Source organism: Tiliqua scincoides, chromosome 5 (genome assembly GCF_035046505.1).
Source record: "Tiliqua scincoides isolate rTilSci1 chromosome 5, rTilSci1.hap2, whole genome shotgun sequence".
NCBI lineage: Eukaryota > Metazoa > Chordata > Lepidosauria > Squamata > Scincidae > Tiliqua > Tiliqua scincoides.
In genome coordinates this window covers 25,641,044-25,656,014 of record NC_089825.1, presented here as the reverse complement: position 1 = coordinate 25,656,014, position 14,971 = coordinate 25,641,044, and the positions used below count along the sequence as shown (strand labels likewise).

At 41.8% G+C, this 14,971-nt stretch overlaps 1 protein-coding gene across 3 annotated transcripts in view; it reads right to left on the bottom strand.

Moving 5' to 3' along the window:
* The window catches only part of CDK14 (cyclin dependent kinase 14), a 348,112-nt gene that overhangs the window by 65,383 nt on the left and 267,758 nt on the right, over window positions 1–14,971 (bottom strand). For all 3 annotated transcript variants that reach the window (XM_066628515.1, XM_066628517.1, XM_066628516.1), the window contains one exon: window positions 11,389–11,536. In XM_066628515.1, the coding sequence (XP_066484612.1) occupies window positions 11,427–11,536 (110 nt within the window). In that variant the 3' untranslated portion in view covers window positions 11,389–11,426. The remainder of the gene's footprint in view (window positions 1–11,388; window positions 11,537–14,971) is intronic.

Genomic DNA, 14,971 nt, shown 5'->3' with positions numbered 1-14,971 from the left:
ACTACTCTGAGCTATATTCCAGAGAAAATGTAGTCACCGAAGAAGCACTGAACAACATTGAGTGCCTGCCTGTGCTGGAAGAGCTTGACAGTGAACCAACCCTAGAAGAACTTCACGTGGCCCTGGACTCCCTTGCCTTTGGCAAGGCACCTGGAAAAGACAGCATCCCTGCTGAAGTCCTAAAATGCTGCAAAGAGATCATCGTCACTGAGCTGCATGAAATCCTCTGTCTCTGCTGGAGAGAAGGTGGAGTACCTCAAGACATGAGGGATGCAAACATCATCACGCTGTACAAGAACAAAGGTGACAGGGGTGACTGCAACAACTACCGCGGCATCTCTCTCCTTAGCGTTGTAGGAAAGCTGTTTGCCCGAGTTGTACTAAAGAGGCTCCAGGTACTTGCAGAGAGCGTCTATCCAGAATCGCAGTGTGGATTCTGAGCCAACAGGTCCACCACTGATATGGTATTCTCCCTTAGACAACTGCAGGAGAAATGCAGGGAACAACGACAGCCACTCTTTATAGCCTTCATAGATCTCACAAAGGCTTTCGACCTGGTCAGCAGAGACGGCCTCTTCAAGTTTCTCCCCAAGATTGGATGTCCACCCAGGCTCCTCAGCATCATCAGATCTTTCCACAAGGACATGAAGGGCACTGTTGTCTTCGATGGCTCCACATCAGACCCTTTTGACATCCGAAGCGGAGTGAAGCAGGGCTGTGTTCTTGCACCAACCTTGTTTGGGATTTTCTTCGCTGTCCTGCTGAAGCAGGCCTTTGGAACTGCAACAGAAGGCATCTATCTCCGGACCAGATCAGACGGAAAGCTCTTCAACCTCTCCAGACTGAGAGCAAAATCCAAAGTCCAGCTGAAATGTCTGCGTGACTTCCTCTTTGCCGACGATGCAGCTGTCACTACCCACTCTGCCAAAGATCTCCAGCAGCTCATGGATCGTTTTAGCAAGGCCTGCCAAGATTTTGGACTGACAATCAGCCTGAAGAAAACACAGGTCATGGTTCAGGATGTGGACTCACCTCCCTGCATTACAATCTCTGAGCATATACTGGAGGTTGTCCATGACTTTGTGTACCTTGGCTCAACGATCTCCGACACACATTCTCTCGATACCGAGCTAAACAAGCACATCGGTAAAGCAGCTACCACGTTTTCCAGACTCACAAAGAGAGTCTGGTCCAACAAGAAGCTGACGGAACATACCAAGATCCAGGTCTACAGAGCTTGCGTCCTGAGTACACTTCTGTACTGCAGCGAGTCATGGACTCTTCGCTCACAACAGGAGAGGAAACTGAACGCTTTCCACATGCGCTGCCTCCGACGCATCCTCGGCATCACCTGGCAGGACAAAGTTCCAAACAACACAGTCCTGGAACGTGCTGGAATCCCTAGCATGTATTCACTGCTGAAACAGAGACGCCTGCGTTGGCTTGGTCATGTCGTGAGAATGGATGATGGCCGGATCCCAAAGGATCTCCTCTATGGAGAACTCGTGCAAGGAAAGCGCCCTACAGGTAGACCACAGCTGCGATACAAGGACATCTGCAAGAGGGATCTGAAGGCCTTAGGGATGGACCTCAACAAGTGGGAAACCCTGGCCTCTGAGCGGCCCGCTTGGAGGCAGGCTGTGCAGCATGGCCTTTCCCAGTTTGAAGAGACACTTTGCCAACAGTCTGAGGCTAAGAGGCAAAGAAGGAAGGCCCATAGCCAGGGAGACAGACCAGGGACAGACTGCACTTGCTCCCGGTGTGGAAGGGATTGTCACTCCCGGATTGGCCTTTTCAGCCACACTAGACGCTGTGCCAGAACCACCTTTCAGAGCGCGATACCATAGTCTTTCGAGACTGAAGGTTGCCAATACAAAAAGTAAAATATCCATATGCAACAATAACTAAGAGTTTATATAGCCTCAGTACTACAATACTCATATAGCTGTGCAAATACAAAGATTGAAGACATGCAAATATCTGGCTGCTTTAAAATAACCCAACTCGGAAAGAAATGCGAGCTCATATTCTTAGCCAAAATTTCAGTCAGCCAGTTTATTTTCTATTTGGAGCTAGGGAAACAGAATTCATCCTGTGCATGTGACTAATGATCATATCAGCAATGTGTCTGAATAAGCTATGATAGTGTAATCTACAATACTTTCCCTAAAATCTGAAGTCTCAACAATAGTAAGTTACACAAATAGCCACAAACGTATGTTCTGTCTAAGTAGGAACATATGAGGCTGCCTTAGTACAAGTACACCTTGTAATATCATACAGCCAAGTATTATCTTCTGACTGACTAACCATGGCCAAGATCTCAGATACTGGTCTTCCGCAATGGTAAACATATAGTAATTAGGTATAGGGTTGGTGAGCAAGATCATGTAGAAGGGGATAAAGAAGACTGAAGAGTAGTAAGTTTCTAGGATCAGAGACCCCTTTCTGTTCTGCTGTTTTGTATAGGAGGTGATTGTTGTCAGCTGGAGTTTAGCTGAGTCATGGGGGTTAAGATAAGCTTTTGAGGAGAAAGGGAAGAGGTATAAAAGGACGGGCCTGGGAGCCAGGGTTGGTTTGTTCTTCTGTTGTCCCTTGGGTTGCTTCCTATTCTTTTGCAGCACTCTGCTAGGAGGGAGATAGTTTTAGAAATTTTTTTTCATGTCTTTTTACTGGTCCTGTGCCTATTTTAATACTTAGTCACTGAGAACCTTTAGTTTCTTTTGTCTGTTCTAACTCTCCCAACACTCAATTTTAGTGGATGTCCCCTGGTTCTGGTGTTGAGTGAGAGGGAAAAGAGCATCTTCCTATCCACATCCTGCATACTTTTATATGCCTCAATCATGTCCCCCCTCAGGCGCCTCTTTTCTAGACTGAAGAGCCCCAAACACTGTCGCCTTTCTTCTTAAGGGAGGTGCCCCAGCCCAGTCCATTGATTTCAATCTGAGAGATTTAAGCAAGATAGCAGATTCCATGGATCTGACCACAAGATCAAACACAAGAAGAGTCTGAGAGGTTGTCAGATTCATGTCTTCTCAGTACCTGATGATTTGTATGCTAAAATAGTATCAGTGTACAAAACATATATAAAACACTCTATTTGTAATTACTGAAAGTGGTAAGTAGCATAATTAGTAGGGATAAATTAAAACAGAAGACTCTTTGTAACAAATGGTCTAGTACAACGTCACACAGCTGTTAGAAAGTCTACACCCAAATTCCTTTACACACCTCTGCTGTAACTGGTAAGGCGGCCATTGGCAAGCTTACAGTTGTTCTTTCTTGGCAAATGTGCAGACTGGCAAAGAGCAGCAGATGCTGAAGTACTATGTGGATAAGGGATACAGAGACTGGTGATGTTGAAAATTACTTCCAAATCCCAAATCCAGTCTGGAATCATGGCATCAAGGCACAGGATTATGGGGCAAAGCCTTTGCAACAGCTTGCACAACATACATCAGTTCAGCTTGTGATGTAAGAATATTGGATCTACTAACGGAATTGCATCTGTGTGGTTTCATACTAAGTGGAAGTTTGTATATTTCTTCCATTAACATTTAGTAATATCAACTAATATAAATCTTGTGCACTGAGATGAGAGTATGGCTGCATTTGATATGCATAGTAATTAACATATTTTCTACCAGTTTAATGCCTTTGAATTTAACAAAAAAAGACAGCAGCAATACATCCTTGAAACCATCATGCTGCTGACAGTTTAAAATTAGAGCTCTAAAAATGCTAATAGGAGCCCAAATAATCTAGGATCTTATAGTCTGATCTGCACTGTCATCTCTAATGTAACGTTTTACAACAGGAATGCAACAATTTCAATCACATTAACATTGCTGCTATTGGATTCTAAGGTCCAGATTGCTCTCAGCTGCTCATCAGGACCACATTAATTTAGCCTTCTCTAGTGTCATGCAAATGCAGCATTAGTGAAATAATTACTGCAATGTTCAACATTCATGAATAGAAATCATTTGTAGTAGGAAGATGCAAAATAAATTAGGACATACAAATACATGCTTCACTGTAAGAGATCCCATCTGCTCAATCTCATCCCTACAGAGTATTGTGTGCGCTTCATCCTCCCATTTTCCAAAGTCATTTTTTTAAAAGGTTTTGTAATTGTTAATATTTCTCAAATAGATGTGTTCAGTTTTCACTAAGTTGTAAATTCTAAAGAGCAGAGAATGCCATTGGCTGCTTGCAATGGTTAATTATATTAACAAATATAGTATTGAAGTATTACCAAAGGTCAGTCTAAGAAAACCCTTTTACACAGACCGACTTCACTATAAAGACTGAAGTGCTATGACCTAGTATTGGTCAAATTGTGAACAAACGACACAATATTTAAGCTGTTCCTGGTGATTTAACAGTGATGAGAGACAGAGGTTAAAAAGAAACAAGGAGGTGAAGAATTAGAATGACTTTTCAGTACCCTCTGACACAGACGCTGCTGGACTATGGCATCCCTACAGCTTGACTAAAGAAAATCTTGCAGAAATAATGTTGTTACATATGACTGCTTGGGGGAGTGCCTTATGCAGTTTGCAAAGCCAAAAGTGAATAGACATGCTAGTAAATGTTACTAAAGCAAAGGGGAAAATTATTCCTGTCCAAGACACAGTTTATCACTTATGCAAATTACCCAACCAAGATAACAGAAAGTTAAACAAGGTACCCCAATGGTTGCCTATTTGCAGTATAATCCTTTTAACAGTTTTGTTATCATAATGGCAATTATACTGCCCACTAAGCTTAACATGCAACTGAGCTAATACTACAGAACCACATCATCTCTCCGCTTCTAATAATGTCAATTGGTAAAGTGAATAGTCTTAATGCAGCATTCTGAAAATAAATTTCTAGAAAGCTTGAATGAAAGTTCCTTTGTGGGGAAACAAAGAAACAGACATCCACAATTAGGCTTTGGTTCGAAACTAATCTCAGGTCTTTATCTTGCCAATCATATTTCCAGAATGAGATCACAATCAGGCCACTCTCTTCTTAGTAATCATTTCTATAAAGAGCTTGGTCCTGGAACCTGTGAATTAAGTAGATAATTGCTCAGAGCATACTTCAGAAGGACTTTACCTTGCAGCCGAGTACTTACTGCCAGTCCACATACTATATATCTGGAACTAGGGGAGGGCAAGTTATAGACTCAAACTTAAGTACACTTAAACCTTATCACCTCTCTTTGACAAAGGAATCACCATTTATAGAACAGTTTTCATGTTGAGGTACTTTACCAAGGATTTTGCTTATCATAAAAGTTTGGTAGCTAATATTCCATTGGGAGATGATGCTGGAAGATAATGAATTGTACATTTAGCACTTCATAGCCTTTCAGCTCCACAGTTTACAATTGTTTTCTCTACACCCATGCCATGGATAATATGCCAAGGATAATATATCACTTGTCCAATGGCATGAACTCTAGTCCATGAATCTATGCTATTATGTTTGAAAAGCATAAGTAAATGGCTGTTTCGCTGTGATTGAGCATGTTTGGAACTAGCTAAAATTAAATACTACTGCTCATTATTTTGTGAATAAAAAAGTAACATGGCCAATACTGCACCAGAAAAGGGCACACAGGAGTTTCTATCAGCATCAAGGTTAGTCTAAACTAGATGAACTCTTAAATCTAATTGGGGAGAGGAGAACACAAAAGCAGTAAGAGGAGGAAATAATCCCCAAATATGTGATTTGTATTTTTAAAAACTACAAATTTCACTTCTTTTTATGCTTTCAAACCTTTAGGACAAAAAAAGTCGGTATTACATTTACTTGATGTGTCACATTAGAACAGGTGAAGCTGAAGAGTTGCCTGCAGGGACACAGCTTTGGAAAAAAGCAAGGATTAGCTAGTCAATGAAGATGTAAACAAGCCAGTTCTGAAGGCAGCCTGATGTCTGACACTGTAAAATCTTAAATGGTTTGCTGTAGAGAAACATGTGAAATAATTGGGGCAAACTGACATGTGATGACTTCAGTTTTTAATAGTTGCTATCCTTCCAGCAAGCTTGTCCTGCCCTCATTACTCTACAGGCAGCTTTTAAATCATTGCCACCACTTTGCAAGCAACTCAATAGTGGTATAAAATATAATTCATAGCAGCTACAGCTAGCCAACATGGTTTACTTATACTTTCATTAAAATTATAACCAATCCACACTGTAACTTTATAATATAATGAACTGGTTTTCTCAAACAGCACAATCCTAGGCATGCCTACTCAGAAGTAAGTATCCTTTTGTTCACAGGGACTTATAACAACAGAATACTTATAGAGATTGAACCTGTTTATCCACGTATTTTCTATCCAAGGATCTGGCTCAACATGGGTCCTCTGGACCTGTAGTGAGCCAGACTTAATTCAACCTGAACCCCCTGAAGGCGATCAGAGCTGCGCTCCAGTCACCTCCAGAGGGCTTTCTGAAGCTTGCAGAGGTCGCACACATCCACCTGCGGCCTCTGTGGGTTTCAGAATGAAGCCCAGAGGTAAAAAAAAGCAACTTCTAGTTTACCTCAGGAAACCAAAACCTACGTTTTTATGCCTTTTAAGGCACTCTGAGTCCCTGGGGAGTCCTCCCCAGGTCTCAGAATGGCATTAAAAGACATTAAAACGTCACTTCTGGTTTCCCAAGGTTTTTTGCCTTTGGGCTTCATTCTGAAGCCTGCAGAGGCCATGGGCAGATGGCGCTGAAACCATGGATTCAGTTATCCATGGTTTACAGTATTCTTGGGGGGAGGGGGTCCAAGAACAGATCCCTCGCAGATACCAAGGCACCACCTGTATATTGCTTTTCAAGATCACATAGCAAAAGAAATTTTAAAGTGGTTCCCTGTCCTAGAAGGCTCACAATCCAAAAGAGATGCTAGCAAATGGCACTGGAAAGGACAGTGTGCTGGGTTGAATAGGAACAGTTGCTAAATATCACAGAATCACTTCTTAAAAGATGCCTTTCAGCTGAGTGGCAATACAATGCTTTTCTGATTGAATATCTTCTTGCTCAACTAGGTTTTTTCAATTCTTGGGATGACTTATAACATCTGAGACCTTGCTTTGGGTTCCACAATTGCTGGGAACAAGAGATGAGGCCTTTTCTTCAGTAGCAGCAAAAATGTAATGAAACTCTCTCCCTCAGAAGACCCAAATGGCTCAGAGATTAGATGTTTCTAAAGCTAGTTGAAATCTATTTATATACAGTGGTGCCTCGCATAACGAAATCAATCCGTTCCGCGAATCCTTTCATTATGCGAAATTTTCGTTGCGCGAATCACATTTTCCCATAGGAATGCATTGAAATCTAATTAATGCGTTCCTATGGGCAAAAAAGGTCAAAACGAAGTCAAATTTGGTTTACAAAGTGTTTATTACATGCTCTTTAAAGGCATACATACTGTACAGAGGATTTCTAAAATTTGAAGCATACACGAAATTTTTAATTTTTAAAAAATTCGTTATGCGAAGCACGGACCGAAAAAATTTTCGTTATGCGAAGCACGGACCGAAAAAGTTTTCGTTATGCGAAGCACGGCCAGAAATTTTCGTTATGCGTGTTACCAAACTCAATCGAAAAACTCTTTCGTTATGCGAGTTTTTCGCTGCGCGGGGCATTCGTTATGCGAGGCACCACTGTATTTTGGTTGGCCTTCTGTGTACAATGTCTTTATGATCTAGTGCAGAGGTGTCAAGCTCATTTTATACAGCAGGCCAAACAGTGTTCATGGGATCTGCTGAGGGTTGGAAGTAACATCATTAAGCAGGAAGTGACATCATTTGTCATTAAGTGGCATCATTAAGCAGATGATGGCCCAAGAATTGTTCTTTGTTCTTAAGCAGGAATTTAGGAGCTGCAAATGGGAGAAAAGAAAATATGCAAATCTTGATAATATTTTCAAGATACAGGAAACATGGCCAACTTTTCAGTAGTGTTGCTTCTCCTGAGGCTTCCCTTTGCAGTAGCAGCTGAGAAGTGCTCTGTGAAGTGATGCCTGAGGAGAAGATGCATTGCTGAATGAGTGGCTCTGGGGGAGCCCAACAGAGGCCGGAAAAATAACAGGAGTCACATCTGGCCCACAAGCATTATATTTAATATCCCTGAATCTAGTGTCTCTGCCTCTTTCTATTTTTTATTGTAACTGCTTTGAATTTTCTTATATGAAACTGTTTTAAATTTGTCTACAAATCTAGGATCTATTTTAGAACTGTCTAAACTGTCCTGGTACCTTTTGCATGGATAGAAAGAGGGGGGGATACAATTAAAAAAAATTTATCTGTATCAAACAGCTTTCAAAGCAACTTTTATAAGTACAGATGCAACAGGAGGTTATGTCTGGAATTACGGAATCTTGTAAAAATTGGGGCTGACAACAGAAGAGTGGCAACATCACAGGCTGTGGTACCAATGTATCAACCTACCTAAAAAGAGAACTACCGTGGGCCCTCCATATTCATGGGGACTGGTTCCATGACTCTCGGCAGACACCAAAATCTGCGGATGTTCAAGTCTCATATACACAGACCAATTTGTGCCAACTTTCCCTACTCCCCTAATAACTAGAGGTGTTTGTTTCTAGTGAGTAAGATAGGTTTACAGCCCAGGTCTTACTGAACACAATGGGCTTATTTCTGAGAAAAATAAATAACACTGTTTTCAAACATCTCTAATAACACTCCCACCCCCACAAACTGCAATGCGGTTTACTCCTGTTGGCTTGGACACGACTCATGCAAATGATGAGTTGCAGACAAGTCTGAAGTCCAAAAAGAAGCCATCTGTCTTTTTAAAAGAATGAGCTTTCGGTGTGGGAAGGGGAGTAGTCAGGTGAACTGACTCAGGACACAGACAGATCACTCAGGTTTAGAGGGGCAACTTCTTCCATTTGTCCCTTGAGAACGAGAAAGATGGTGTCTTACCTCATGTCAATTTCTGGGTGGGGGTGGAGATGGAAAGCAAATGAAGAATGCAGGAGGAAAACATGACGAAGCAAGAGCTTCACCTTTCTGGATGGAGAGAGTCCCTCCTCAAGAAAACCATGCCTGCCGAGAAGGGCAGCCTCACTCTCACACTTGCCCCCATGAAGGAGGCACCTTGTATGTGTGCGCACCCACAAGATCCTTCTCTCTATGGAGGAAATGGGCAGCAGCCCCTGTCATATTTTACAAGACAGGGAGAAAAATGCTGCCTACATTTGCAGACTCTTTGCTGTAGGCAAGAGGGGGGTGCAGGAAAGAGAGGAGGGCTTTCCTTTTTACAAATGTTTTTGATCTGCAGTTGGTTGAATTCACGGATGCAGATGTCAAGGGTATGGAGTGCCCTCTGTAGTTACTTTCCCATAATATCATAACAGACAGTATGGATCACAGCCACATAGCTATATTTCAGATTGCTGTGAACTCTGCAACAAATGAAGATGCGGATGAACATCACAGAATAGGCTACCCCAATGCCTTTCCAAGCACTGTCCTCCAAGCATTATGATGAGTGTGATACAGTGGATTAAGTGCTGCACTTAGACCAAGGAGACATGACTTCAAATCCCACTCAGATATGAAGTTCTCAGAGTACCTTAGGAAAGCCTAACCAACCATACAGAACTGCTACAAGTATACTACACCATATATGTCAGTTTGAATTCCTTGGACTGGACGAAAAATGCTCTATATATTTTGCCCAAAATTTATTGACAGGAAAGGGGATTAGCCATGCTGAAGGATGGTGGTGTGTTGCTTAGATGTATGGTATATTGCTCAGAAAGAAAAAAGGCCTGTCTTTCAAAGACATTGACAAACAGCAGCCAAACAGCTTTCAAGCTTGAGTGGCAACAGTGATTATTTGCCTCTGAAGTAGCAAAATGTAGACATAAAGAACACAAACTGGTACTGGGGGAGAATGGTGTTCCTCTTCAACACATCCAATGTCCCATGTGTTTGAGTATCTTATTCAACAACATTCTACACAGCACTCCAATCCTGCAACAGTCCCTTTAGCTGCGGAATTAACTGCATATTCCCAAGGACTATATATTACCATTTGAGCGTGGGAAACTTAATATCCCTGAAAGAGAAGCAGTTTTTTGACAGGAGATGCTTTGATCGTCTACAACACATGAAGAACAATTGCATTTGATGATCTGGAAAGGTATCAGAGTATGAAACAATCAAGGAAAGTACTGGAAATGGGAGAACAATAGCACACACTAGAAACTTTTAAATAATTCAGCTATTTACTGCTTACAGTTCATTGGAAAAGCCCTGGGTAAAACTTCAATATCTTAGATTGGAGAAACAAGAAGCACAGCTTAACTGAAAACTGTCTCTGGTTACTGGTCCGTCTGGGCTTAGGACTGTTCAGGCCGCTAAGGAGATAACAGTCCCCTGTTGCCCCTAACACACTCACACGACCTCTCTTGCCCTGAGGCCTTTTGGACTTGCCTCTTAAACACAGAAACAGTATTTAACAGAAAACATCTAATGGATGCATCATAACAGAAAATGTGAGCTCCACATTTTAAATTGTTCTAAGGTAGCATTTCTCAATATGTGCTCCTCAGAGCCCTAGGGCTCCCTGAGACTATTGTTAAGAGTGGAAAGGGCTCCACAGACCAAAATGTTTGAGAACTGCTGCTCTAGAGCAGGGGTGCCCAAACCCCGGCCCTGGGGCCACTTGCGGCCCTCGAAGACTCCCAATCCGGCCCTCAGGGTGACCCCAGTCTCCAATGAGCCTCTGGCCCTCTGGAGACTTGCTGGAGCCCATGCTGGCCTGATGCAACTGCTCTCAGCATGATAGCCAACTGTTCGACCTTTTGCATGAGCTGTGGGACGAGGGCTTCCTCCACTGTTTGCTGTTTCACATATGTGATGCAGCAGTGGCAGCAAAGGACAGGCCAGCCTTGCTTTGTGCAAGGCTTTTTATAGGACTTGAGCTATTGCAAGACCTTCATTCATTCATGTAAGTTCTTTCTGTAATCTATTCATTTTTGTAAATTTATTCAAATTTGAAATGTAAATTAATTCTTTTTTTTTTTCCTGACCCCCAACACAGTGTCAGAGAGATGATGTGGCCCTCCTGCCAAAAAGTTTGGACACCCCTGCTCTAGAGTATGGAAAAAACCCAATCATGCTAAGGGCTGGCTGCAAGACCTCAACCTCCAAAGGCCTAGAAGGTGTAGCCTATCTTTCCATAGTCTGAGAACAACTGACTATTCATTGTGGTTTGCCAAGAAAAATCTACACCCAGATGCACAACTTTGAGAAACAGTCCACCTAGTAACAGATTTTTTTTTTTTTTGCATTTTTCAATAACAGAAAAAGCAGAGGAAAGTTTAACTTAAAAGCAACATGTTCCAATGAGCCACTCTTACCTGAATTATTTGTGGGAAATCAATATGCTCCTTGGTGCTTAATGCTTGATTAGACCTTTGCCATAAATATTGTTTTTTCCAAAGACTTTCATGCTTTCTCCAGCCTCTGGTTGTAATCTTACATTCGGTACAGAAAAAATAGAAGACACTGTGGAGAAGAGATGGATTTCAATTTATTAGGTTTTCTGAAAGCAATAAAACCCTGCACTGCTTTGTGAATGTTGTTTTTTGAAAAGTGGCATAAGAAGTAAATAATTATGCATCCCCTCAATTGAAACCTAAAATCTATCTAAAAACAAGAGAACATCTGAAACAATTTTTTAATGAGAGCAATTTTTGTTTAATCCATTTTTGCCCAGCCCACAATTGGTCTCTGTTGCATATATTCAATGTTGAGCAGAAATGGCTTAAATTAAAAAATACTGTAAAAAGACTTCTCATGACTCAAAGACACCTTTCTGCTTCAAGGTAAGGGTGTGTGGTATACAGGGGGGCCCCGTATCCACGGATCCCGTATTCATGGATGGGATCTGTGGATTGGGTCCATATGTGCCCCCTCTGGAACGGAGGGGAGCTCTGCTCCCCTTGCCTCCGGAGAGTCCTCTGAGCCCAACAATTAAAAAAAAAATGCTACTTTCAGTTTCTCCATGAAACCAGAAGTGACATTTAATGCATTTAAAAATGATGTTTTCAATGCATTAGGATGCCAGGGTAAGCATCAGAGGGTTTATAATGCCTTAAAAGGCATTAAAAATTCACTTCTGGTTTCAAGAAGAAACCGGAAGTAGCAGGTTTTTTTTGTTTTTTGTTTAACTGTCAGGCTCAGTCTGAGCTCTGCAGAGGCCATGGACAAAGGTCCACGGCCTCAGCTGAGCTCAGAGGATCCTCCGGAGGTGAGGGGAGCAGAGTTCCTCTGGGATTTGGAGGGTAGGGGGAGGTGTTCTCCTATATCCATGGTTTTACGTAACTGCAGGGGGTTCTGGAATGGAATCCTCATAGATACACGGCCACGCTTGTACTCTGATCATATTTTAAGAGAGATTCTAATTTGCAGGGAGCCTGTCCTCCTGGACATGCAGAGCTCTTGGAGGTAGGTGTTTCCCTTCCATTGGGAATGCTATGATGTCACCACTCTACATCAGAACAGAGAGATGTTGTCAACTCGCCAGCTGACAACAATGAAGAAAAGGCAGGGAGAGCAGAGAAGCGGGGGGTGGGGTGGGGACTGAATCAACAAAAGAGAAGGAATTTAGGAAGCTCAGGAGAGATGAGAAAGGTAATGGGGACAGAAGGAGGCAAAATAAATTTTGGAGGAGGGAAAAAAGGAAAAAGTAACAAGGAGGGGCCTCAGGAAAAGGAAAGAGAAGGAAAGGAAGCAGCGCCAAGGAAAAGAGGGAAAGCAGACTATGTTGAAGGTGAAGGAAGAGAAACCTGTAACCCAGTAGACAAGGGAGAAAGCTGGACTAAGACTTGCCCTCATTGGCAGAACTGGCGATAAGCCCCCCTGGTAGAGTACTATACTCCCTTTGCTAAGAAAGAGCCCCTTGCACCTTTTTTTTATTTAAAGAATTAGCCCCAACGTGGTCAGATATCCCTCTGACTACTCCTGAGGTTCAGCTCGCCAGTCACCCTGGGTCTACCCCAAAGATACTCCTTCACAAACAAGACTAACCCAACAAGATAACCAAGGATTTGGGTAAACGCTTTTTTTCCTGAGAATGTGCAATAACCTTAGCACTAGGAAAAAATTGCATGCCACAATAAATAACTGAGTGTTATCCTCCTGACTAATCTGCAATTTTACCCACACCTCACCCCCCCCTTTGGGTACCTTTGTCAAATTCAAATTAAGGGCCCAGTCTGATCCGGTTTTCCAATGTTGATGCAGCTGTGCCAATGGGGCAAGCATCATGCTGCAGGGAGGCAGTGACAGAGGCCTCCTCAAGGTAAGAAAACATTTGTTCTCTTATTTTTTGATTTCATGAGAATATGATAACTCACTTTTTAATTTAATAAGAATAAGATAACTTTAACAAAATAGTCAAGCAGCACTGGACAGTAAAGAGCAATATGACTTCACCCCTATTGCCTCCAGCTGACCTGGTAGATAGCTGAAGTCATTTGGTAGTACTATTTCAATTAATTAACTGATCCACAGAGGAGCACATTCAAATAGAATGATCAGTTAGCTTTTAAGGGTGTGATCTTTAAGAACAAATCAAAAGATTAGTTTCTGAAATGACACAGGGAGTTCAAGTTGCATGCTTTTGAAACACTAAGAAATTGAAACAATATTAGTAATGAGTCACTGTAATGCCTTTTCTAATTACATTTAAATTTTTTGACAAAGGAACAAAACTCAATAAAAGTGGAATCAACTAACGATAAGACTACAACAGAAGTAGTTCTACATAACATGTATGTTTCTGTATCCTACAAGATATTTAATGGCAAGAGGATTCTTTTTCACAAGATATCTATTCTTTTACTTATTCTAAACTGGTCCTAACTTTTTTCCACTATGACCTTTGTAGTCTAAAAAAGTTGAAACAAAATGTTGAGAATCAGTATGTAGGCATAAATGTTTGAGTTTTCAAGAGTTACTGGTACTCTTTCCACCTGACACAGATCCCCCCTTTCCATACAATTCCAAGTCATGCAACTCAAATCATATTTTGTGCAATCTACCACCATTTCATATAGAACCTCTTTAAGTTGACCACCCAAGGAACAGGAGGAAATTGGTCAACATAGGGAGGTGGTCAACATACGGGGGGGGAAAGGCATTTAAATATTATCATGTTTAGCTCCCAGGACAACAAATGCAAGGCCAAGTTATTATTTACGAAATTGTAGATTGGATTTTTAAAAAGTTTTATTGCAAATATCAATGAGAATTGATCCTCTTGTGCTGCTTACTATTTATATCATCTAAATCTATATCAAGAGACAGAGAATCAGTGTTTAAAAAAACCCCTGAAAATTCATAAGCTTAAAAAAAATTGTAAGTTAAAAAAAAATACTTGGTTTCATAGCAGACAGGCAGACCAATGCTATCCCTTGCCAAAAAAAAAAAAACAACACTTTTTTTTACTTAGGCTGCCTGGCCTCCTGGGTCTCCTCAGATTCACTAAATGCCAGAAGGTGTTTGATATGGACCCTCACTAAAAGCTGTTGAGAAAACTCCACAGTTAGGAAATAAGAGGACAGGTCCTTTCATGGATTGGGAACTGGTTGAGGACCAGGAAACAGAGAGTGGCTGTCAATGGGCAATTGACAGAAAAAGTGGAGAGAGGTGGAAAGTGGAGTGCCTCAAGGATCTGTCCTGGAACTGGTGTTTTTCAACATCTTCATATGGTGGCACTGGTGATGGGAACCAAAGTGAAAGGAGAGTGGTTTCACTATGCACAAGCAACCTCATGTCCCTCACAACTTGGTACATGTCCAGGTACAATTGGCAACTGGCACAGGTCTGTCGGCTATGTGCAGTGTGCCCACCTATAAAAACCCTTTTGCACACGCGCTAGTAGGTGTAGGGGAGGGATTGTCGCGTGGTTTCTTGCTTTTCCAAGATGGGACAAAC